General features: G+C 45.2%; 1 protein-coding gene and 1 pseudogene across 3 annotated transcripts in view; one reads left to right on the top strand and one right to left on the bottom strand.

Moving 5' to 3' along the window:
- Positions 1-17,953, top strand: part of SETD2 (SET domain containing 2, histone lysine methyltransferase) — a 107,145-nt gene extending 89,192 nt beyond the window's left edge. Inside the window, exons 16-21 of one of the 3 annotated variants that reach the window (XM_036267207.1) lie at positions 1,036-1,170; positions 1,785-1,924; positions 5,819-5,930; positions 14,609-14,689; positions 16,662-16,763; positions 17,124-17,953. In XM_036267207.1, coding sequence (XP_036123100.1) covers positions 1,036-1,170; positions 1,785-1,924; positions 5,819-5,930; positions 14,609-14,689; positions 16,662-16,763; positions 17,124-17,285 — 732 coding nt within the window. In that variant the 3' untranslated portion in view covers positions 17,286-17,953. Of the gene's footprint in view, positions 1-1,035; positions 1,171-1,301; positions 1,666-1,784; positions 1,925-5,818; positions 5,931-14,608; positions 14,690-16,661; positions 16,764-17,123 lie in introns of those variants that run through there. The other 2 variants (XR_004960178.1, XM_036267209.1) reach the window with 2 other exon arrangements.
- Positions 17,954-20,349: 2,396 nt separating this feature from the next.
- On the bottom strand, positions 20,350-23,571 carry LOC118633366 (annotated as a pseudogene).
- Between the last annotated feature and the right edge of the window lie 316 nt (positions 23,572-23,887).

Below are 23,887 nucleotides of genomic sequence, written 5' to 3'. Positions count from 1 at the left end.
GTAGATATGATAACCTTGACAATGAAGTATATAAATTTGTGTGTGTACATATGCAATATCTTTGACATTTGAAGTAGATGTGTTATCAAAAGGTGACCATGTCATTTTTTAGTCACAACTGCTTATTAAACATAAAAGCTCAATTTTAACTGAGGCCACATGATTTATAGTGGTCTTGTGATGTTAATGAGTGACCTTACGATGTTATACTGAATCACAACTCAAAAAATTGAGTGCTTACACTATAATTTTTCACATTATTAAGTCAAGTGACTCAGATATGACGTAATAGTGATTTTTTTTCCTCTGGAAGGTGGGGGCAGAACAATCACGTTTTCCCCTCTATAACATATTAAACCTTAGCTTTCTCTTGTAATTCCCATTGTAAGTCACAGTTTGAAGATACTTCTAGACTGTATTTACATTTGCAAAGTTAGCTTTTGTATAATTTCAAATCACTTGAATGGGGGAGCCAATTTCCTACAGCTTTCCCCCAGCAAATGGAGAGGTTTGGCAGGCACATGCCAAATGGATATATCTCACAAGTTTGTACATCTTTCATATTATGTTTATCAGACTGTAAACCAGTCTCCCCTTTCCCCTTTTAAAATACTTTTTCTTTATTGATTTTAGAGAGAAAGGGAAAGGGAGAGGGAGAGAGAGAGAGAAACATCGATGAGAGAGAATATCGATTAGCCATCTCTTGCATACCCACCACTGGGGATCGGGCCTACAACCTGGGCCTGTGCCCTGACTGGGAATTGAACCAGCAACCTCTTGGTGCATGGGTTGACACTTACTCAGTGAGCCACACTGGCGGGCCAGTTTCCCCTTTTTGTTGATTTTGGCTCTGGTGTATGATTGTCATTTGGTTTGGATAGATGCTATAGAACCCTGAAAAATGTTCACTTTCCGCTTGCACTGTGATAATATGATATACCTCCAAGTGAAAGGTGATGCCAACTTGGATGTTAATTACTGCTTTATTAGAGCTAGGAAAGTATACATTGTGAATTTCTTCATTTTATCTTTTAGAGTTATGCCCAGCCAAGTCTTCAGTACATCCAGGGACAGCAGATTTTCACAGCTCACCCACAAGGAGTGGTGGTACAGCCAACTGCAGCCGTGACTACAATAGTTGCACCAGGGCAGCCTCAGCCCTTACAGCCAGTAAGAAATCTTTTGGTTGATAAAACTCTCATTTGGTGCCTACTTTATCTTTAGCAGGCTTACTTTTTGTTTTAGTTTGGCTTTTTTTTTTTTTTTTTTCCACTCTGGGTTTGTTTTTTAAATTTTTGTAGTCACCAATTTCATTCAAGTGCCTGTATACCCTGACGGAATGCTACTCAGCCTTCCGTAGAATTTACAGCTATGTTAATTGACATATATTTTGCTCCCAGGACCCTTTTTATTTGTAAGTTAAACTGACTGGCCTTGTATTTTTACACTTTGCTATGAATTTCTGAAGTAATAATTTTTTTGACCGGCTATTATTACTGCAGCAGTAATTTCAAAACCCATATGTGCTTAAAAGTGTACACATTTTATCTTAGTCTGGATCTCAGGTTCCTCTTTAACTTCTCAAGCAAAGATAAAGATGGCAAAATTTGCCCTGGCCAGTTTGGCTCAGCGGTTGGAGCATAGGCCTTTGGACTAGAGAGTCCTGGGTTCGGTTCCCACTAGGGGCATGTACCAAAAAATAAAAATAAAAAGGTGGAAAAATTATTCTTTTGTGTGTGTGTGTGTGTGTGTGGTTTTTGTTTTTTTGTTTGTTTGTTTTTTAGCCTGAAATGGTTGTGACAAATAATCTCCTGGATCTGCCACCTCCCTCTCCTCCAAAACCAAAAACCATTGTCTTACCTCCCAACTGGAAGACTGCCCGAGATCCAGAAGGGAAGATTTATTACTACCATGTTATCACAAGGTAAGAAGGGCTGTTAAATGTTGTCATACCTTAGACTTTGGTCCTTGTTAGGTATGTTTTGGTGTATTTTTAATCTGCAAGACTCTTTTGGAGAAAACTAAGGAGTTTTTTATTTATTTATTTATTTTATTTCATTATTTTTTATCTTTATTGTTGAATGTATTACAGATGTTCCTCATTTTTCCCCCATTGACCCCCTCCTCCCCACTCCCGTCCCCCTCCTGCCTTTTCCCACACTGTTGTCTGTGTCCATTGGTTACATATAAGTTTTTTGGTTTATTTCTTCCCACCCCCCAACCCCCTTCCCTTTAAGGTTTGTCAGTCTTTGTACTTCTTAATCCCTTCACCTTTTTCACCCATTCCCCCAAGCCCCCTCCCATCTGGCAACCAACAAAATGTTCTCTGTATCCATGAGAATGTTTCTGTTCTGCCTATCCATTTTGTTTGTAGATTCAATTGTCGATAGATTTGTTCATATATTTTGTCTTTTTCTTCAAAAAAAGACCCTTCAGCATTTCATATAATAACGGTTTGGTAGTGATGAACTCCTTTAACTTTTTCTTGTCTGGGAAAGTTTATATGGCTATCGATTCTAAATGACAGCTTTGCAGGATAGAGTAATCTCGGTTGTAGGTTCTTTCTTTTCATCACTCTGAATATTTCTTGCCACTCCCTTCTGACCTGCAAAGTTTCTTTTGAGAAATCAGCTGACAGTCTTATGGGAACTCCCTTATAGGTAATTATCTGCTTTTGTCTTGCTGCTTTTAAGATTCTCTCTCTGTCTTGAACCTTTTGCTGATGTGTCTTGGTGTGGGCCTCTTGGGGTTCATCTTGTTTGGGACTCTCCGAGCTTCCTGGACTTGTATGTCTGTTTCCTTCACCAAGTTAGGGAAGTTTTCTGCCATTATTGTTTCAAATAGGTTTTTCATTTCTTGTTCTCTCTCTTCTCTGGCATCCCCAAGATGTGAATGTTGGCATGCTTGAAGTTGTCCCAGAGGCTCTTTATACTCTCCTCATTTTTTTGGATTTTTTTTTCTTTTTGCTATTCTAATTGGGTGTTTTTTGCTTCCTTAGATTCCAAATTGATGGCTTGCTTGTTGGCTTTACCTACTCTACTATTGAATCTGTGTAAATTCTTTATTTCAGTTAGTGCCTCCTTCATTTCTGACTGGTCCTTTTTTATGCTCTTGAGGCCCTCACTAAGTTCGCTGAGGTTCTCACTAAGTTCATTGAGCATCCTTATAAGCAGTATTTTGAACTCAGCATCTGTTAGGTTGCTTATCTCCATTTCGCTTAGTTCTTTTCCTGGGGTTTTGTTCTGTTCTTTCATTTGGGACCTGTTTCTTTGTCTCCTCATTTTGGCTGCCGCCCTGTGTTTCTTTCTATGTATTCCTTAACGAGAGGTATGGGGCTAGCTGAGACCAGATGCTGCTTGTTTGAAAGAATTTAGGAAAACCTGAAGCAGGATCCAAGACAGGCCAATCATATGGTTAAGCAACTGGCAACAGCTTGGGTGGGCCTGAAAGTTGTGTGGGACGAGGTCTCAGGGAATCACCAGGACAGGGCAAGCAGTGTGAGCCAGGTTGCTGGAGTCCCAGATATGGCGGCTGTCTGCTCTCCCAGGGAAGGGCTCAGCAAAGGAACAAAGGCCTCTGACAGCATGTTTGTCCTGGAGAAAGCCCCCTCTCCAGCCCACGCTCCAGTGCCAAACAGCTCAGTTCTTCCCTGTATGTCTCTGGCGCCCCTCGAGCTGCCTCCCATCCAAGCTTAGAGGGAGTGAGTCTGATAAGTCCGTGCGCGGGCCCTTTAAGAGGAGCTGCCTGGGGCTCCAGCCGCCTCAGCCTCCCTGAGCCTCAGTTCCCTCTGGTTTTTCCAGCCAGAAGTTATGGTGACTTCCCTTCCTGGCACTGGAACCCTGAGCTGGGTGCCTGGTGTGAGACGGGGACCCCTCAGTCCTCAAGGAGGACCTTCCCAGCCGAGGAATCCTCCTGATTTTTATCTGCCACACGTGGGTATGGGACCAGCCATCCCCTCCGCCCCTCCTACCAGTCTGGATGTGGCTACTTTTTAAATTCCGTAGTTGTAGGACTTCCATTCAGCTTGATTTCAAGCGGTTTTGAATGATGGTTGTTCAGTAGTTTAGTTGTAACTTTGATGTGGTTGTGGGAGAACACGATACTGTGTTTACCTACGCCGCCATCTTGACCAGAAGTTCTAGGAGTTTTTTAGAAATGGTAATGACTTCTTCTAACTTTATAGATAGCAGGGGTCATGGGCAGACATTTATAAAAAAAAACTCAAAAAAACAGAAATAGGTAATAAATATTTTAGGCATTGCTGGTCCTCTGTCATGACTACACAATTCTGCCATTGTTGTGTAAGCAGCCAAGACAATACATAAATTAATGAGCATGTCTGTGTTGCAATAAAATTTTATTTACAAAAAGAAACAGTGTACCAAGTTTGGTCTCTGAGCCATAGTTTGATGACTTCTGCTACATATAAAAAACCCAATTTATCTTTTTCTTAGAAATTTTTTAAAAACATCTTTTAGACAAGACAGCTTTATGTGAATTTGTGTTTTTTCTGTGTGTGTGTGTGTGTGTGTCTACTCATCATTATTTACTCTGATGTGAATTGTTTGGGTGCATGGTTTATAGTTTGCAACTACATTATTTTTAATACTTGCTTATACTTTGTTGCAGGGGTCAGCAAATCATGCCTATTGACCACTTGTTTTTGCAAAGAAAGTTTTTTGGAGTCACAGCCATACCCACTTATTTAGGAGTCGTCTGTGGCTGCTTTTCCACTACAGTGGCAGAGTAGAATAGTGTGAGAGAGAACATATGGCTCACAAGGCCAGAGATATTTACTTTATTTGTGCTGGCTGTTGTGGGTTAGTTGGTTGAGCACTGTCCCATGCAACCAGAGGTCACCAGTTCATTTCTCAGTCAGGGCACATGCCTGGGTTTCAGGCTCGATCCCCAGTGTGGGCATGCAGGAAGTAGCCAATTCATGTTTCTCTCTCTCTCTCGCTAAAATCAGTAAAAACATATTTTTAAAAAATCTTTACCTTCGCCCTGGCCAATTTGGCTCAGCGGCTAGAGTGTTGGCCTGCAGTCCAGAGAGACCCGGGTTCAGTTCCCGCTAAGGGCGCGTACCTCAGTTGCAGTTTGTCTCTGGCCCTGGTTGGTCATGCAGGTGGCAACCACTTGATGTGTCCCTTTCACGTCTTCTCTCTCTCTCTCTCTCTTCCTCTTACTCTATCTGAACAAAAAAAGTTGGAAAATGTCCTCGGATGAGGATTAAGAAAAAGTCTTTGCCTTCTTATTTTCAAAACAACTATAAACATACAATGAGTTAACAGGGTTAAACCCTTATTGGTGCAGACAGTTGAAAGTATTTTTAGCAGAGGGCACAATTTTTTAACCTGTACATCTTTTCCATACTGTCATTCATTAAACCAAAGGGCTTAAGTACAAACAAGAAGACTCCTAAAGCAAGGAAGACCTTTCTCACATGCTCAAGGATTGTGAGGAGTGTGATTTATTTTATTTTGCTCCAAGAACATGCTAGGTATAGCTACCGTTGATCTCTTCACCTGCATAAGGATGGCATAGGCAGGCTCCTATTCCATGTACTTTTTAGACTTTTCTGAATCTTCTTTTCATGACATAGCCAGGTGAGAGACAGAAAAGATATGTGGTTTTACTCCTCTCTTTGACACCCAGCAAATGTTGCCACATTATTGGCTACAGATAAACAGTGGGCTAACCAGTGTCTCTGGGATACAATCACTTTGTCTCATTGCATGTTATATTTTACATATATATATGAGCAGAGAGTTTTCTGTTTTCTGGCCATGACAGCATGGCTGTTCTTACCTTCTTCTAGGCAGACTCAGTGGGATCCTCCTACTTGGGAAAGCCCAGGAGATGATGCCAGCCTCGAGCATGAAGCTGAGATGGACCTGGGAACCCCAACATACGATGAAAACCCCATGAAGGTAAGTGTGGCTTACACATGTGTTTCCTTATTATTTGGGAGTCTGTGCCCTGTTATTTTGTAGGGCCAGTAGCCACATGTTCTTGGGATTCTATTTTCCTTATTGTTCTGGAGAATTACACATGTAATAAATACTGGGGGTGGGGGTGACTAGGATATTCAGACAACACAGAAGTATGGTATATAGAACAAAAAATAAAAGCCCCTAATTTCTATTCAGCTGCTCTCCTCTCATTATTCTTTCCTCTCTGGAGATAATAGCCTTTTAGTGCAGGGGTTCTCAACCAGAGATTACAAAAGCTTAATTTTTCATATATTCTTTCAAGACCTTTCTGGAAAATACACTAGTGTTTCTCTCTTTTCATTTTAAACAACACAGATAGAATTATAGTATTCTTCCTTCATTGTAGTTGTCTTTAATATATCTTAACTCTTTCCTTGTAGATCTTCTGCATTCTTGATGCTATATGTTTCTTTTTAAATATGTTTTGACTCTTTAACTGAAGTCCTATTTAGATGGTGTTATTTAATATCCTGCCATTTTTGGATTGGTGGGTTTGGAGAGAAATCAACTTTACATTAAAGCCTCACAAAAGAAGTGTAACACCTTCCCCTCTTTTAAAAGATTTTTATAACAAATATGGCAAAAGAGAGAGAGAGAGCGCGCGCGTGCGCTTATTTCTCATCTCTGACCAGATAGTAATCGAATTAGAGCATGTGCAAATCAGTGATTAGATTATAAGTTTTTATTCCTTTCCACTTGTAATAGTACTTACTTTCTTTAAAGATGAGGTGTCTTGAATTAAAGACCACATTACTAAGTTCTAAGATCTGAGTAGTGTTGCTTTTTTTTCTTTAATTTTGAAAATAAGAAGAAGTGCTTAACTAGTTAAGTCAGTGGAAAGAGATGGGAGAGGGAAGAGGGAAAGAAAGGAAGGAGCGAGAAAGGACTGAGTTAGAAATAATTCCATGTCTTCTTTTACATTTTATTCAGTTCGAGGGAAATGTTCTTTTTTCTTCACCATATATTTGGCATTTGTCAAAAAGATACACGCTTAAGTTAAATCCACATTCAGCTTGCTAAATTTCAAATGAATCATTTGAGTCAGTTAACCACATCACTGTAGCTATTCTGCTGTCACATTTAGGAATATGCCCAGGATTGTTAGCAACTGCCATTTAAATTACCTGGAAGTTTATCTTTTGCACCTTTCCCATAAATTATGACTCAGTCTTTAGGTCTGATGTGTGTGTTTTTAGTTCCTCAAATCAAATGAAGAATACACATGAAGTTCACTGTTGTTTATTCAGTGTTCAGAGAATTGGCCTTTCTTATATGAAGACATTGTGTTGGGAAATCCAGATCATTAAAATGTCCAAGCACAAAGTAGGAGCTGAGAAGTAGGGGCGCACCTTATATGCCATGCTTGGGTCTTGGATCTCTATTCTCTGGGTGGTGGGAAACAAGGGGTTTGAACAGTGACATGGTCAGACTTGCCTTTTAGGAAGCTCTGTGATAGAGATGGACTAGAAGGGTTGACCATGGAGTCAGTGGCTTTCTCATGTACTTACTGCTGTACTCAGCACCCAGCAGCACCAGACTCCCATGTTAGAAATGGAAAGTCTCAGTTCCTACCCCAGACCTGCTGGATTAGAATCTGAAATTAAACAAGGTCTCTGCAATTCCTATGCACATTACAGTGTAAGTAATAGACAACATTGTTTGTGATTGGCTGGAAGAGAAGTATAATTGTGAAAGCTGGCTAGCCATACACACACACACACACACCATTCAGAGTGAATGTTTTTAATTTATCAGGTTATATCTGATAATATACAGAGAAAGTAATTCTGGGCAAGGCTGTAGCTTTTCAACTCTTGCCCTAGAATTAGTTATAATGACTAAGTACACTTCAGAAAAGCTGCAGTGCCCTAAACTAACATGATATTCACAATGACAACTGGAAAATTTGTGGGTGTATAATTAGTTTTCAGTGGAAAATTGTTTATTTTAACTTACAATGTGTCTCAGCTTTACCATGTGTGAGTTCAGAAGTAGGTTTTGAGTTAATACTTATGTTGTTGTTAATAGATGGCAAAGTAACAAACTGTTAGTTTGGTTGTTCAGATTCAAAATGTTAAGAGAGTAGTTAGGTTTAAAGTCCACAAGTGGATTGTGTAGGGATGTATATGTCCTTTTCATGAACTGCAAAATATGAAAAACTTACTGTTTGCTTAAGTTGTGAAAGCTTGTGAAATTCAAGGGCCAGACCTCAGACAGGATAAGTATTTAGAGTATAATTTGACTATGCTTGAGGAACTTCAGAAGAACCAAAAAAATAAAAACAGCTTTCTATGGCTACAGAGAAGTGTTTTCTCACATTGTCTCTACTTGGGGGTTTAAACCACCAACTGAGAGTATAATTTTTGTTTTCCTTGTGTAGTGAGATAATAGAGATGATTCCAAAGATGAAATTCCTGTTGGCAATAACTAAGAGTGGGATTTCCACAAGTGTCTAATGGGAAACTATTCCTTGATGTTCTCCTATAATGTCAGCTATAACAGAAGGAAATTTTCTATTTTCAAATAACTATACCACTCATTAGCATTATTTAAAAAGATAGCTTGAATCTAACACCACTGATGTAAGAGACTACAAAAATCCTATGTATTTTTAATGCTTTTCTTGAAACCTAGTAATAGGTTTTGGAAGAACAAGATATTTTAAATATATACTGTTACATTGTACTTAATAAGCAAGCATTTATTATATCCCCCCAGATATGCCTCAGTTGGTATATAGAGACAGACTAGGGAAGTTAAGAAATTAGCACATTTGGGCCCTGGCCAGATAGTTCACGTTGGCTAGAGTGCTGTCCCAGTACACCAAGGTTGTGAGTTTGATTCCCCATCAGGGCACATGTAAGAATCAACCAATGAATACATAAATAAGTAGAACAACAAGTCAATATTTCTCTCTCTCGCTCTCCTTTTTTTCTTTCCCTCTTCCCCCCTCTCTCTAAAATAAATAAAAATCACCCTGGCTCAGCGGTTAGAGTGTTGGCCTGCGGACCAGAGAGTCTCGGATTCGGTTTCCACTAAGGGCACGTACCTTGGTTGCAGTTTGTCCCTGGCCCCAGTTGGGGTTGTGTGGGTGGCAACCAATCAACGTGTTTCTCTCACATCGATGTTTCTCTCTCTCTTCCTTTCACTCTCCCTCCCGCTCTATCTGAAGATAAATGCAAAAATGTTACTCAGGTGAGAATAATAAAATCAATAAAAAATTTCTTTTAAACTTAAAAAAAAAAATCAGTCCATCAGTGCATCAGTTTATCAGTACCCACCAAGCTATAAAGCTTCCTTTGGTGGTTTGGAAAAACAAAGAAATTAGCACAGTTGCTTTTATAGCCTAGAGGTGACTGAGGGACTTTCACTGTATTGTATATGTGAAGTAGAATTTTTATAAAGTCAAGTCTTGGCCGGCCAGTGTGGCTCAGTGGTTGAGCGTCGACCCATGCACCAAGGGGTCACCAGTTTGATTCCTGGTCAAAGCATATGTTTAGGTTGTGGGCCCGATCCCCAGTGGGGGGCATGCAGGAGGCGGCCAATCGATGTTCTCTCTCATCAATGTTTCCATCTCTCTTCCTCTCCATTCTTCTCTAAAATCAATAAAGAAAAAAAATTTAAATAAATAAAAAAAATAAAGTCAAGTCTTTAGTTTGAGAACCCCAGAAGTAAATCATTGCTGGCTGCTTGCATGATTGACAAGCAGCAGTTTACTTCAACTGCTGCCTTCTGGCTTTTGATTAACATTCACTCACAAGGTGTAAGTAGGTGTCCTAACTATAACTATGATATGTTAGAATAATTATTGTAGAGTACTTGTTGGATTGAGGATAGAGTCAGGAGCCAAGATCAGTAGGAGGTTTTTCTTTTCTTTTAAAAAAATATATTTTCTTACTGACTGTCAGAGAGAGAGGAAGGGAGAGCGAGAGAGAGAAACATCGATATGAGTGAAACATCGATTGACTGCTTCCTGCATGCCCCACACTGGGGATTGAGCCTGTAACCCAGGCATGTGCCCTGACTAGGTATGGAACTGGGACTTCTTGGTGCATGGGTCGATGCTCAACCACTGAGCCACTCCAGCCGGGCTAGTAGGAGGCTTTTCAATTCGCAATCCCATCTTTGGGGTTATAGGTAACTTGTGCAAAGATTCCATATGAAATCACTTATCAGCAAAGGAGAAGAAACCAGGAAATCAGATTTGAGAGGAGATGTCTGAAACCAGATCTCTGCAGAGCAGTTAATCTGCCCAGTAAGCATAGCTTGGTCATCAGCTGGGGGACCCGAGAGAAACCCCCAGGGCTGCACTACAGGAGAGGCCAGATACATAGAGTAAGAGGCCTGCTGGTTTCTAGTGATGTCTCTAAGACCTTAGTTCCAGGTTATTAATGCAATTCACTTCTCTGAATGGAGCAGGTGGAGCCTGTGTGTAATCTATCAGACGTTTGAAACACTATTTCTAGAAAGCTCCTCAGATATCTTTTTGTTCCTGTCCTCTCGCTCTCCCTGCCCCCTGCACCCCAACCCCTGCTCCCCCTTTTTTTAAATAAACTAAGGAGTGCTATAGAGCCTTATCTAGACCCAAACACTGAAATTGTTTTGCTTTCTGCAACTCCAAAACAGAATATGCTGAGTTTTTATTTTCAAGGATCTTTCTTTCCTCGCCCGAGAATATGTTTTTTATTGATTTTAGAAACAGAGCGAGAAACATGGATTGGTTGCCTCCCATATGTACCTCTACCAAAGCAGCAACCTAGGTTTGTGCCCTGACTGGGAATCAAATCCAAAACCTTTTGTTGTATGGGATGATGCTCCAACCATCTGAGTCACCCAACCAGGGCCTTTCTTAACTTTTTAATTGATGTATACAGGTTTCCTGTGTTGCAGAATTTAGGTTGAACCGTGTGTGTAATGTTTATGATAGTTCAGCTTCTCCTCCTGTTTCTGGATTCATGATGTCCCAAAAGATAAAGTTCCTCCTTAAATAATGTTTTACTTGTAATTTCCAAAGGGTTTTTAATATATTTGGGGAGAGAGAAGCTTTAGCTTGGTATATCCTTCTTTTTGTCAGGACCCTTTTAGTCTGCACTGCTAAGTTCCAAGGCACATGGGCTTTGTGACATGGTCGTTTCTGTATGTATCATAAAGGACGGAGTTTGCATTTGTTGTGTTGCAGTCAGTATGTGCTTACCAGAGCCATCCAATAAGCTTGAAGCCAATACTACTAAGCCAGAAGGACTTGAAGCCTTACCTTGGATAATGTGAAGGTACTTAGGCCTTCCTTCTCATAATCATTTGGTCATATTCCAACCAGATTCCCTAAGAATCCAGCTGTGCCTCAGATGAAGACTGACAGCAGGGTGAACTTCTAAAGGCAGTAAGCTCTGGATTTTTCTAGGCCCTGTACCTGCTCCTTTCATTGTGTACTGTTATCTGGCCACTGCTCACTTAGGTTCTCACCGAAATAATCCATTGACTAATGTGCCATGGAAGCCAACATATAGGAAAGGTAAACTGATGATCACTGAGGACCTGGGAACACAATGCTTTTTTAAATGTGCCCTGGCCGGTTTGGCTCAGCGTTTAGAGCGTTGGCCTGCGGTCTAGAGAGACCCGGGTTTGGTTCCTGCTGAGGGCATGTACCTCGATTGCAGTTTGTCCCCGGCCCTGGTTGGTTGTGCGGGTGGCAGCCACTCAATGTGTCCCTTTCGCGTCGATGTTTCTCTCTCTCTCTCTCTCTTGTCCTCTCTCTCCCTCCCACTCTATCAGAACAAAAAATGGAAAAATGTCCTCGGGTGAGGATTAAATGTAAGAGTGCCTCCACCTTCACCCCACTCTAGCCGCATGGGTTTCTGGAATCTCAATGAGACCGCTTGCAGCATGGGTAGATGTTCCTACCCCATGAAGTAGCTTGTTATATTTTGGGGACCATTGGTCCAGTCTAATGTCTTTTCTGATGCTAACGGATTTATAATTGGCAATAGGCATTTGGGAAGGTTACTAATACTTGGTTTCAAAAGTTTATGAATTGTTGGCCTGGCCGGTGTGGCTCAGTTGGTTGGGCATTTCCCATGTACCGAAAAGTGCCAGTTCAATTCCCGGTCAGGGCACATTCCCAGGTTGTGGGCTCAATTCCCCCGTAGGAGGTGTGTATGCGGCAACCAATTGATGTTGCGCTGTCTCATAGATGTCTGCCTGTCTGTCTCTCTCTCTTTCCCCCTCTCCCTCTCCCTCTCTCCTTCCTTCCTCTCTCTCTAAAATAATCAGTTAAAAACTACAAATAAAATTTATGAGGTGTAGAAATGGTAACATTTAAATGGGACTTTTTTGGAGTTGGAGGGTATTCCCAAGGTTTTCATGTCAGTGTCCATCAAACTGTCCTCGGCTCTGACTCTGGCTCTTGGTACTGCTAGGCATTGGGCTTGAGTAAGCATTACCTAGTTTCTGAAATTATTGCTCATGCCCTTTACAGACCACAGACCAAGAAGAGTATGTGAACTTCAGTTCTTCTAAGAGTACTTCATTTTGGTTTACAGTTTCCATGATATAAGTCTAGGCATCTTTCATTTGAACATTTTCTTTCTCAATCCCAATTGCATAGCACTCAACAGGACCACAAAATCTCCTAGACAGTGCTCAGTGGATTGTGTTTCGTACTGTGTTTTTAAAGCCCTGCCAACCTCACCAATTCAGAGATTAAATTAGAAAGCTATTAAACATGCACTGAATTTATTAAGCTTTCTGAACACATACCCCATTCAGAGGAAAACAGAACATTCTTGTTAATACAGTACTCTTGCTGAGAACCTGGCCTCTTCTATAGGATCAGGAGTCTTGGGATGGTTGTCATACCTCAAAGGCTTTCTGTACTCATTGCTGTCACTGCTCATTTCTGAGATCTACAAGAAAACATTTGAGGATGTGTTGAAGTTTCCTTGGCTTGTTCAGGCAATTCTTAATCCCTTGCTACCTGAGGTCTTATTGTGAAGCACACCCACACTCTCTAGTACTGGAAAAATAATCACAAAATCCCAAAGCAAAACATTTGAATATAGATTACTTGTCAGGTTTTTTTGTTTCATTTCCTGAAAACAGGTTGATCTGTGTGTTCTTTCTACCCTCTCCTCCCCATCTTGCTCATACAGCGAGAGAAAAAATGTAGAAAAATAGAAAATATGTTAATCTTTTATAACAAATCAGAGAATGCTGATTTGTAGCAACTGAGAGTAAGGGAGTGGCACCTTGCTCTAGAGCTGGTCCAGAAGAGAGGGAGTTGAACAGCTCTATCGCCAGCACCTTCATGCTGCTGATGTAAATGGAGGAATCAGAACTGGGGCATGGGTTGGGAGTAGAAAAAATTCCCTGCTCTTAAGTGGCCAGCAAAAAACATGAAGTGTACCCATAATACCAACTGCAGCTCCTACATCTTTTGGAAGTGACTGTACTCAAAGAGGAATGCTCATAATCTTTTCCACAGAAAAGTACATTTACTAGTAAGGAGTTTGACGGCTGGTGGTGGGAAAAGGTATGGGAAGATGGCCTTGCATGGAGAGTACTCTGAATGCCAGAGCTGCTGGCCCCTCATCTCTCAGCAGTGCCTTATTAGGGGGAATCTGGCAGCCTCCCTTCTGGCGCTGGGGGAAGGGAATATTCCTAGGTTTGTCATCATCTTACCAGCTTGGGTAAGGTTTATCTTAGCTACTTATCTGTTCACTGACTTGGAGGACCCTTGTCTTTCCCCCACAAAATCCTTGGTAGTTCTTTAGTCTTTGCATTTTTTAACTGTAACCTCCAAGGAGCCTCTCTTGAATGCTGAGACTGTCTCCTACAGTCTGGCTAGCTCTACCTTTGGAGGAAGTGATGAGTATCCAAGGGGAGTGGAAGGACTTGGATGAGGACTATATGTGGTGAGAAACTCCAGATGTGTAGTAAAAGGTCTTCAGAAGAGAGTGTTTTGTTTTCGTCCTAGAATCCTGGATTGTCAGAGCCAGGAAAGGTGGAGCTTATTAAGCCTAGGCCTTGACACTATTGGGTACTGACAGTGTGAGCTATTGAAAAGCTCAGACAGGGATCTGAGTGGTCCAAGTCACACAGCACATTCCTCTGCAGAGAAGTTGACCCTGAAACAATTAGAGCCCTGCCGGTGTGGCTTAGTTAGGTGTTGTCCTGTGCACCGAAGGGTTGATGGTTCCATTCCTGGTTGGGGCATATGCCTGGGTTTCAGGTTTGGTCCCCGGTTGGGGCATGCGGGAGGCAACCTATCAATTTTTTGCTCTCACATCAATGTTTTCTCTCTTTCCCTCTCCCTTCCTCTCTAAAAAGTCAATAGAAAAATATATTTTTTAAAAATATGAAACAACTAGAGATGTTTAGCTACATCAAGGATGTAGTTTTGAGTTAGGGTAGAAAATTAGTACTTGGTTTATAGACATGAGGTCAGAGCCAGGTTACAGGAATGTAACATGAGGTGAGAGTGATAATAGCAGCCAACTTGACTCCAGGCCATGCACCTTAATACTGAGAGTCAGTTAAAAAGAAAGGTCCTGGAACAGCAGGGCATCAATAATCTGACCTCTTGTGCAGCATTGTTATGTTTTTTCTTCCATTTCTAGACCTCAAAAAAGCCTAAGACAGCAGAAGCAGACACATCCAGTGAGCTGGCTAAGAAAAGCAAAGAAGTATTCAGAAAAGAGGTAAGGTTTGGTGGGTGTTACTCAGCTCTGTAGGTTTAAACCAGAGCTCTTTCATTTCTTGTCCCAAGTATACACAACTATTGGTAGTATGCTACTCTGCCTTTGGGTGTTCCCTCACTTCTGTAATTTGACTGTATAGTTGTTCTGATGACACATTGACATGGTCCTTTACAGTTGGCTAATAAGCACTTTCATATCTATCATCTGATTTTATCCCCACAACAGCCATTGAGGTAGGCAGGAAAGCAATGGTCAGTCCTCTTATGCAGGTGGAAGAACTTTTAAGGTTCTGAGAAGGCAAGTTCTAGACTGAAGACTGTAACTCAAGCATTCTGGCTCAAAGTCCAGTTCTCTTTCTGTGATATTTCATTTGGTGGCTGCCTAATCCTTAAGAAGAAAGCAACTCCTCTTTATGCTATTAGAATTTCCATCTATCAGGACACTAACCTAGTCTGCCTCAGGGCATCAGAGTCTAAACTCCAGGTTGATTCACTGAAGGAACTCATAGTTTGTTGGAAAAAATAGATTTGTAGATTAAGTGATAGCAGCTGTGTGAAGAGTAGACTGTGATAGTGCAGGAGAATACTATTCAGGGGGTCAGGAAGGGCTATTAAATCGGGGGTAAGCCCTGGCCGGTTTGGCTCAGTGGTTAGAGCGTCAGCCTACGGTCCTGAGAGACCCTGGTTCGGTTCCCGCTAAGGGCATGTACCTCGGTTGCAGTTTGTCCCCGGCCCTGGTTGGGTCGTGCGGGTGGCAGCCACTCGATGTGTCCCTTTCACATCGATGTTTCTTTCTCTCTTCCTCTCTTTCCCTTCCACTCTATCTGAACAAAAAAAATAAAAATAAAATAAATCGGGGGTAGGAATTGACCAACTAGATTGGGACATAACTTTAGGCAATAGAATGTACAGAAGCAAAAGAAAGTATTGTTTCTTCCAGGGACTGTAAGTAGTCGGTGGGCTGTAGCACAGGGTGCATGATGGGGGTTGGAAGATGAGACTGGACAATATTATGCTGCTTTATATAGGGCCCATGTCTCTGTGAGTTAGAGGGAACCATTGCAGGATTTTAAGCTGGGAACAATGAGATCCCTGACTATATTTGGGAAAATGGATTGCAGGGAGAGAGAATATGGAGGCTAGGAGACCACAGAGGTAAGATTTAGTTCCTCACTATCCCTGGTGTTTCAGCTCAGCCAACCAGCAACTCTTTAGTTAGTACCTACTTTGTGTTATAGCCTTGTTCTTTGACCATCTGAAGGCTCACCAAGTTTCAAGGATGGTTAGGCCCTGTTCAGGGTGCTCCCTGATGAAGTGGCTGTCACTGACCTCCTCACTCCCTTTGTTCCCTGGGATCTTAGCGCCATAAATACTTCTAGAGGTTCTATGCCTAGGTCTCTTGAGAGCCACTGGGCAGAACAGACACTACAGAGATAGCTCAGGAGGACGTTGTAAGTTGCATATTGAAAAGGGTCCTGTCCTGGATGTTTTCCCATGAGCTGTCATACTATGCTTCCATGTGCTTCACATTTCTATAGTATGAATCAAAAGAAATGTGACACTTCCAGGATCTAAGTAACCTTTAATAACAGAATTTCCTGGGATTGCTGAGCCTCCTAGAAGGACTGGAACCTTCTCTTTGCACAGTGCTAAAGAAATGACATGTGTTAACTGAAACCTGGGCCTGCCATTCCAGTAGCATAAAGAGGAACTGCTTTCTCCAGTCCCTGCTGCTGGGTCCCTCCATCTGAGGCTTGCTAAATCCATCCAAATGAACTCTCCATCTCAGGGCTGACCCGGGATCCTTTTGTCTTATTTCCCACTGGCATATTCGTATTCTTCTATCCAAACCAGCCAACCTGAGTTGGGAAGGATTGGATGGCTGAACTTGCTGTCTTTTTCAGTTATTTCCTTATTATAACTTCTTGCCCTTTCTGAACTATTGAGCAGTGTGTTCTCTCCGCTGCCTGCAGATGTCCCAGTTCATCGTCCAGTGCCTGAACCCTTACCGGAAACCGGACTGCAAAGTGGGAAGAATTACCACAACGGAAGACTTCAAACACCTAGCTCGCAAGGTATTCTCCCCAGCTGTGGTCTGACAATGTTCTGGGAAAACAGTGTACCTTCTAAAAAGGCTGCTTTCATCATAGAAAGTGGGTTTTCATTGCCAGATACCCAGGCTGGGGACCCAGGAATGGGGAAGAGAAGATTTGAGAAGTGAGGGCACCCTACTTGAGTGTAGTGATTTCTCTAACAAACTTCCAGATTCAAGCTTCCCTTTCTGGTGATCCTAGCACCAGCCTGTCCCAGCCTGTCTCCTTATTCAACTCCCAGTCTTGGTTAGAAGGGCCCTGAGGCAGCAGGCTGGTCTTCCCCCATCAAATCGTTTCCACTCTGACTGGTGGCTGTGGTCTCTCTTCCTATGTCCTGGACAGCTGACTCACGGCGTTATGAATAAGGAGCTGAAGTACTGTAAGAACCCTGAGGACCTGGAGTGCAATGAAAATGTGAAACACAAAACCAAGGAGTACATTAAGAAGTACATGCAAAAGTTTGGGGCTGTTTACAAACCAAAAGAGGACACTGAATTAGAGTGACTTATGGGGCCAGGGTGGGAGGACAGGTGAGCAGGTAGGACAGACTCGGGGGAGAAATCCTGTGGCCCTCCCTGCCCTGCCCTTCTGTCAAAGCTGTGCTACTGATGACACATCACCCTGGGGAATGCAAACCTGCAGATTTCAACTGAAAGCCCAAAAATGAGCTCAGTCTACAACAAGCGATCCCTGGTCATGAGCTGTTGGGGTGTGGTTAGAGGTCATCAGAGGCAGGGGCTTAGGGAAGACCTCTCTAAGACCCTGGCCAGGCCTGACCCCACTCAAACCTGGGTCTCCTCCTTGGCGGTGCTGTCGGCGCACAGACCCATGCGCATCCCCACCCACAACCCCTTACCCTGATGATCTGTATTATATTTTAATGTATATGTGAACATATTGAAAATAATTTGTTTGTTTTTTCCTGGTTTTTTGTTTGTTTTTGTTTTGCTTTTAGCCTTTACATGCTAGGATCACAGGAAGACTTTGTAAGGACAGTTTAAGTTCTCCTGCAAGGTTTAATTTGTTATCATGTAAATATTCCAAAGCAGGCTGCCTTGTGGTTTTGGTCAGCCTTGTGCTATGTTGATAAGATTGATTTACTGCTTAAAATCACTTTACTTTATCCAATTTTTACTGAACTTTTTATGTAAAAAATAAAATTAATTAAAGAACTTGGCACGTGTCTTCCCTAAAAGCTAGTCAAGCATGTTTGTGTATAATGATGTTACTGGAGAGAGAACGGAGAGTTGTGAAGTCCAAAATTAGTCCTTGAGATTAGAGTTCATCACAGGCCTTGTTCCTCATAGGTCCCATTGATACTGAGGCAGACATTTGTCAGGTGACTGATACTTGTGAGCTTGGGATCTGGTGGCTGTGCTCAGGGGTGGAGTCAACTTACATGTGCATTCCAGAGCAAAGGAAGTGGATCTGAGGTCTCATTGGCACTGGGCTTCTTTGGTTAATAGGTCAGTCAAGAGAAAGGCACAGGTCTTCCCCCTTTATATTTCCTGGCTGGGGAGAAGCACTGACATTCTTTCCTCCAGAGACTTGAGTTTTCTGAACCCCCTGGAATGCTCATTTGATGTTTTGGTTTCCTGACCTCCCACTATGCCACCTGACACTGGGTTTGGACACTAGAGGTAGGACAGGGGAGGACCCTTATAAAGGGGTACAGTGCACAGGTTGTGATGAGAGCGGACATCTCCCAGGGGAAGCAGGGCCCAGCAGAGAGTCCATCCCCCCACCCCCACACAAACCTCTTGTCTGGGCAATGAGGAGAACCAAAGGCTTCAGGCCAACCTAGGGGCTCATCTTTGCGAAGAGTCTGGTTCCATCTCTTCCTCACTGGGGTTATTTTGCTCACTGCAGCAATGCCACTGGGGAAGAGGCTGTGGACCACCAAGTCTTGGGTGGGGTGAACACCAGTTGGAGCACTCACTGCCTGCTAAGTGCTACACTGGGCTCTTAGAGCTCAGGCTATGCTCACTTGATCCTCACAGCCCTGAGGCACAGGAATTAGCACTTCGGATGTGGAAACTAAGGTTCAGAGAGGCACAGTTACTCATCTCATGTCCTTATATTAAAGGAAGTGTTAATGAGAAAAAAACCTTATAAAGTCATAATCATTAGACATGCTTGTTTGAGTACACTAGGGAGTGTTTCTCTTTGGGGTGGGCTTGCATGCGAAGGTGCGGCCAGATGCATGTTGCTTACAACCAGGTCAAACTCATGGTTTTAACCCAAGGCTCCAGGTTTCAGATTTTTCAAGGAAATTTAGGCAGCCTTCTATTAAAGAGTGGCGACCAGGGAGCTGTCATATTTCAGGTAGGGTACCTTTTAAAAGGAATCCTAATATTTTTCCTCCCTGCTGAGTTTTCTCAAAATCTTTTCCCTTCCACACATCCCTTAACACCTTTAGGCTCCAGTCCCCTCAGTGGTGACAGAGGCTGCCAGCTAATTGAGGACCCGCTTGCTGCAGAATTTCACATTCACCAAGTCTATCCTTGATCACACTGTGGCCAACTCCCTGCTGCAGTAGGTGTGATGTCTCCAGTGCTGGTCTGATTCTAGCTGAGGGAATGCTGAGTCTTCCCTGCTTTCTCTCTCGGGTTAATTGTTGCCCACGGGTCATCTTTGGATGAAGGTAAACTGTTTCTGAGGAATAGCAGCAGCAGTCTGAGTTTGGTACTCACAGAGCAGCCAGTCTGTCACATCTCAGTCAGCCAGGGGACAGGATCTACCCTGGGCCCCCTGGACCGTGACTGGGTCCCACATTTCCTAAGTGAGTTTGGGTGATGGATGCCAGGATGGCAGCCACTGTTCCTTCCTAGGCAGGGCCTGTCTGCTGTAGCAGCTCTCTCCTAAGGCAAAGTAACCAACCTGCTGCCTCTCCCTTCCGGGCGAGCATATGCACGTGGTTTGGCTGCGGCTGCCCTGTCCTCAACTGCCCTCAGGTGGGTCGGGTGGCCTGCCTGCCCTTGGCCTGTGTAGAAATCACAGCAGCAGCAGTGGAAGCATGTTTGGACCTCCCTCTCCTAAGACTGGAGGATGGGCCTTGTAAGGAGAACCCTTTCTTCCTTTTTCTCATCTAGAGGTGACCAGAGGCCCTTGGTAATAGTCTTCCAGAACCAGACTGCCTCTTGCCTCCTTTCTAGAGGGACAGGCCTCCAGCCTCCCCTTGATGCTGGTCACAGCACAAGTCAGGAGAACTGTCTCAACCTGGGAGTCCTGGGTGAGGGGAACCTGCTGAACATGCCGTTCTAGTTATTGTTTTCCAGCTAAGGAAACTCAAGTTCAGAAAGGTGAAATAGCTTCCAACACGATCCAGCCAGTGAATGGCAGGTGCAGGATGCGAACTCCACTCTGCCTCCACAGCTCATGCTGTGGGAACACACTGCTTGCCAGCCCAGTGCCCCTCCCACAACTTCGAGACCCCATCCTTTTTCTGGGCCTCTGCCTTACAGCCACCCACTGTCTCACAGGCCCAAGGAGCCAGCCCGAATCAGCACAGTAACCCAAAGTTGCATTTAATATGGAACATAAAAGAAAAAAACAGTTAGGGCTAAGGAAGGGGAAGTGGAGTGGGGATCAGGGGGGCAGGCCCACTTCTTACTGCCAACTCCCCCGTCCTCTGATTTCTGTCAAGGAGGAAGGTAGGGCAAGGGGAGGTGAGTAGTGGCTGGGCCTTGTGTGTCCCACCAGAACAGAGCAGGCTGAGCCCACTAATGCAAGAAGCCCATGAGAAGGAAGGCATATGAGATGGGCATGGTAGGGAGCACCTGAGGAGTACCCTGAGAGGCCAGGCTGTGGGGCCATCACTCACACCACAGAGTAGCCCTCAGGCAGGAGGCCCAGGACCCGGACCACATCTTCACGGCCCCTGGCAGCCAGGGTGTCCTCTAGCACCCTGAGGGCAGCACCACTGCCGCCTTGGACAGCCCAGTCCCTCAGCAAGGTGTAGGCAGGCACCTGGCCCGGGCCATGGTCTCCACAGCCTCAGCCTAGTAGCCCCGGCGGCCTGCCAGCCCTTGTCAGGTTCGCCTGACACTCCCAGGAGCCTCTCCACCTCCTCTTGCTGCTGCTGAGGGAGATGAGTGTAAAGCCTGCAGCCAAGCTCAGGATGTGGCCCTGGGGTGGGATACATAAGGGTAAATAGAGTCAGATGGGCTGCGTGGAGGGCAGGGCTAAATCTGAAGGACTGTAGATTGGAGAACGGGACTCACCCTGGCTGGGGGCAGAGGACTGCAGACTACTAGGGAGTCCAGGAAGACGCTGCTGTCCCCATGTATCTGGCTCCTGTCAAGGGCCCCCAGCTCTGCAGTCTGAGCCTTGGCCAACTGCTGTCTTTGTTTATGTGAGGGCCAGCTGTAGGGATGGGGGGGTGGCTGCCAACCTGCTCCAACCTTCACTGAGACAGGAAGCTGGCTGGGAGTTCAGACAGAGAGAGGGGGCACCACAGGGCAGTGTCCAGGCCACCTACCACTTGAAGGCCACATAGGCAAGCAGACCAAGGACCACAGTACCCAGGAGGGCACAGTAAACAGGGATAATGCTGCCTGAGGCCCCTGGAGGCTCAGGGGGAAATGTGGAGGAGGTATTGTGGGCCAGGCCTCCCCCTGCCCCTATCCACACTCCTCCCCCATCCCTGTCCCGCCCCTTCCAGGTTTTATCTGTGGAAGAAAGGAAAGACAGGATCAGGAAAAAGGAATCAAGGCTAGAAGTCCCTGGACAGCCACAGCTAGACTTTGCTGCCAAAAGTTTTGAAACAATAGTCCCTACTCTGTAGTCAAAACCTCATACTACCGCATCAAGAGCTGACTGGCCCCTTTTCCCATAGTCATCTCCTGTTGCCTCTCCTTTGCTCACTGCTGGTAGACACAGCCCTCCCCAGAGCGACCCTTCTCCCAGGCTTCCAGACATCTGCATTTGCTGGTCGACCTTCGCCATCTGTCGGACTGGAAGGGATCGCCTACTTTGAGAAGCTTCCTTGATCCTTCCTGGTGTTTCCCTTTTCTGCCTCCTGTTGCACCTCCTGTCTGTCTGTCTACTATGGCACTGAACTGTATCCTGTCCTCCCAACCAAGTCTGGACTGTGAGAGCACACTGATTCATGTTGGCCTCCATGGGAGCTTCTGTGCACAGGAGACCCTGTAAATTTTTTACAAAATAAAACTGAACTAAAAGGCAAGTAAATGCTGCTGCTTCTTTCTGCCTGGAGGCCAGTTGTTCCCACAATCCAGTGAATGCAGGGCCCAGTGGACAGGAAATCCAGAGCTTGTGTGTAATCTACCTACATGTGGTACCCCCAATCCTATCCAATGTCCAAAATTTGGATCAAGAGGTGCTTACCTATATGGACCATGCCTTCCCTGTGGCTGGAGTTGTGAGGCATCGCTCTGCTGGCTGGTAGTGCTCCCAGGGGCTGCATCTTGGAGAATGGGTTGGAGTGTTATGGACAGTGCCCAGGCAAGGGACCTGGGAGACTTCTCTAAATCCAGAAGGGACTGTGTGTAGGGACGTGGGGGGAATACCTCAAGCCTGATGTTAGGAGTCCCTTGGGGGCAGTCTGTCCCCCTCTCCTTGTTCACTCCATACTGATTCACTCCAGGGCTGGGTGACCCACCGTCCCCCACCATTTATCAATCTGGACCAGTATCAGATGGAGTGTATGTGCAGGGGTGATAGAGCTGGCCCCAGCTGGCCAAGAGGAGCCAGGGTACAGCTCAGGAGGGAGGAGGGCAGGTTGGCAAACCTGAATCCAGGAATGGCATGGAAGGACCAGGGAGATGCCCACCCCATCTCAGTCAGAGCCAGGCCAGAGACTTACTGGCTGGTGGGAGGCTCCCCAAGATTTCTCAGCATGAGCCCAGGAACCCAACTCCCTAGAGTGCCTATGTTCCCGCTCCTGCCTCCAGAGTTAGCGTCCAGCCCTCACCTCCCGCTCCAAGGACCAACAGGAGGGTACCTTGGGTTCAGCAAGGGCACAAGGCATATGGGCCCAGAGGCCAGAAACCTGAAGGACAGGACCACTCAATCCCAGGACCCATTTGGACTTACAGGGCTGGCCCTGCTGGGCTCCCCCTTGCTGGAAAAAGGAATGAAGAGACCTGGGGTAAGGCCTTCCAACTCCACCACTCTACATCTGGCCTGGTCTACCCCAGGGACTCCAAACTCACTTCCTTACACAAGGCCGTGTGCTCATGTTTATGGCAAAGTGCACAGTTGGCAAGTGGATTTGGGACAGAGGCTGCGCAGTGTCCCTTGCCACATCTCAGGTATGTATGTATCACTTAACCGCATGAGGGGCCCTTCTGGGATTCTGCTTGATCCTGGTTGGTGGGTGAGCCTGTGACCAGAGTGCGCAGAGACAGCCAGGCCTTGTGTCTGCCTGATCCACCTCGAGCTGCAGGACTGGAGCCTCTACCACCCCACACCACACACCGTCTCCGGGCCCACAAAACACGCACACACAGTGTAATACCCCACATGCCCACACGAACCTGACTTCCCACACACACACCAACAGAGGCGCCGCACCGCGACGCACAACACCCACTGGATCGCGGGTCTCGTGGTGGGGTGCAGAGAGGCAGCTCTCGGATCATCCCTCTATCCAGGAAGACCCAGCGCTCTGTCCCAACCCACTCCTGACCTGCGGTGGCCGACCCTTCGTGGGCCCCAAGATTCGCTCACCCTGGCGGAACCAGGGCCTCTGAGCCTCGGATCTATCCTTGGGCCAGCTGGGAAGACGGCATGGAATCCCTGAGAAGGCCAGGCTCTGGCTCCTGGGGGAAGGGCACTGGGGGCGGAGAGGGCGGTGCAGGAAACTCCGTGGCTGGGCCGCTGGAGCCCCAGAGGTGGGGCGGGGCGGGGCGGAGCCCCACCCCGCAAAGGAACACGCAGGCGCACCCATCCAACGCCCCCAGACTGCTGGAGCGCACGAGTGGCGCCCTGCGGGATTGATAACGTGGAGGTTGAGAGTATACCACCAGCCGGGAAGAAGGGGTGGTGCGGCTGGGGAAACTGAGGCCAGGTGGAGGGGAGGAGTCGCCCTGGAGGGTTCATGACCAGGGGGACCGGAGACCACGAACCAGGGCAGGCGGAGA

This window comes from Molossus molossus, unplaced genomic scaffold, assembly GCF_014108415.1.
Source record: "Molossus molossus isolate mMolMol1 unplaced genomic scaffold, mMolMol1.p scaffold_m16_p_18, whole genome shotgun sequence".
In the NCBI taxonomy this organism is placed as follows: Eukaryota; Metazoa; Chordata; class Mammalia; order Chiroptera; family Molossidae; genus Molossus; species Molossus molossus.
Note: the sequence above shows the minus strand (reverse complement) of the source record. Positions and strands in the feature narration are given on the sequence as shown.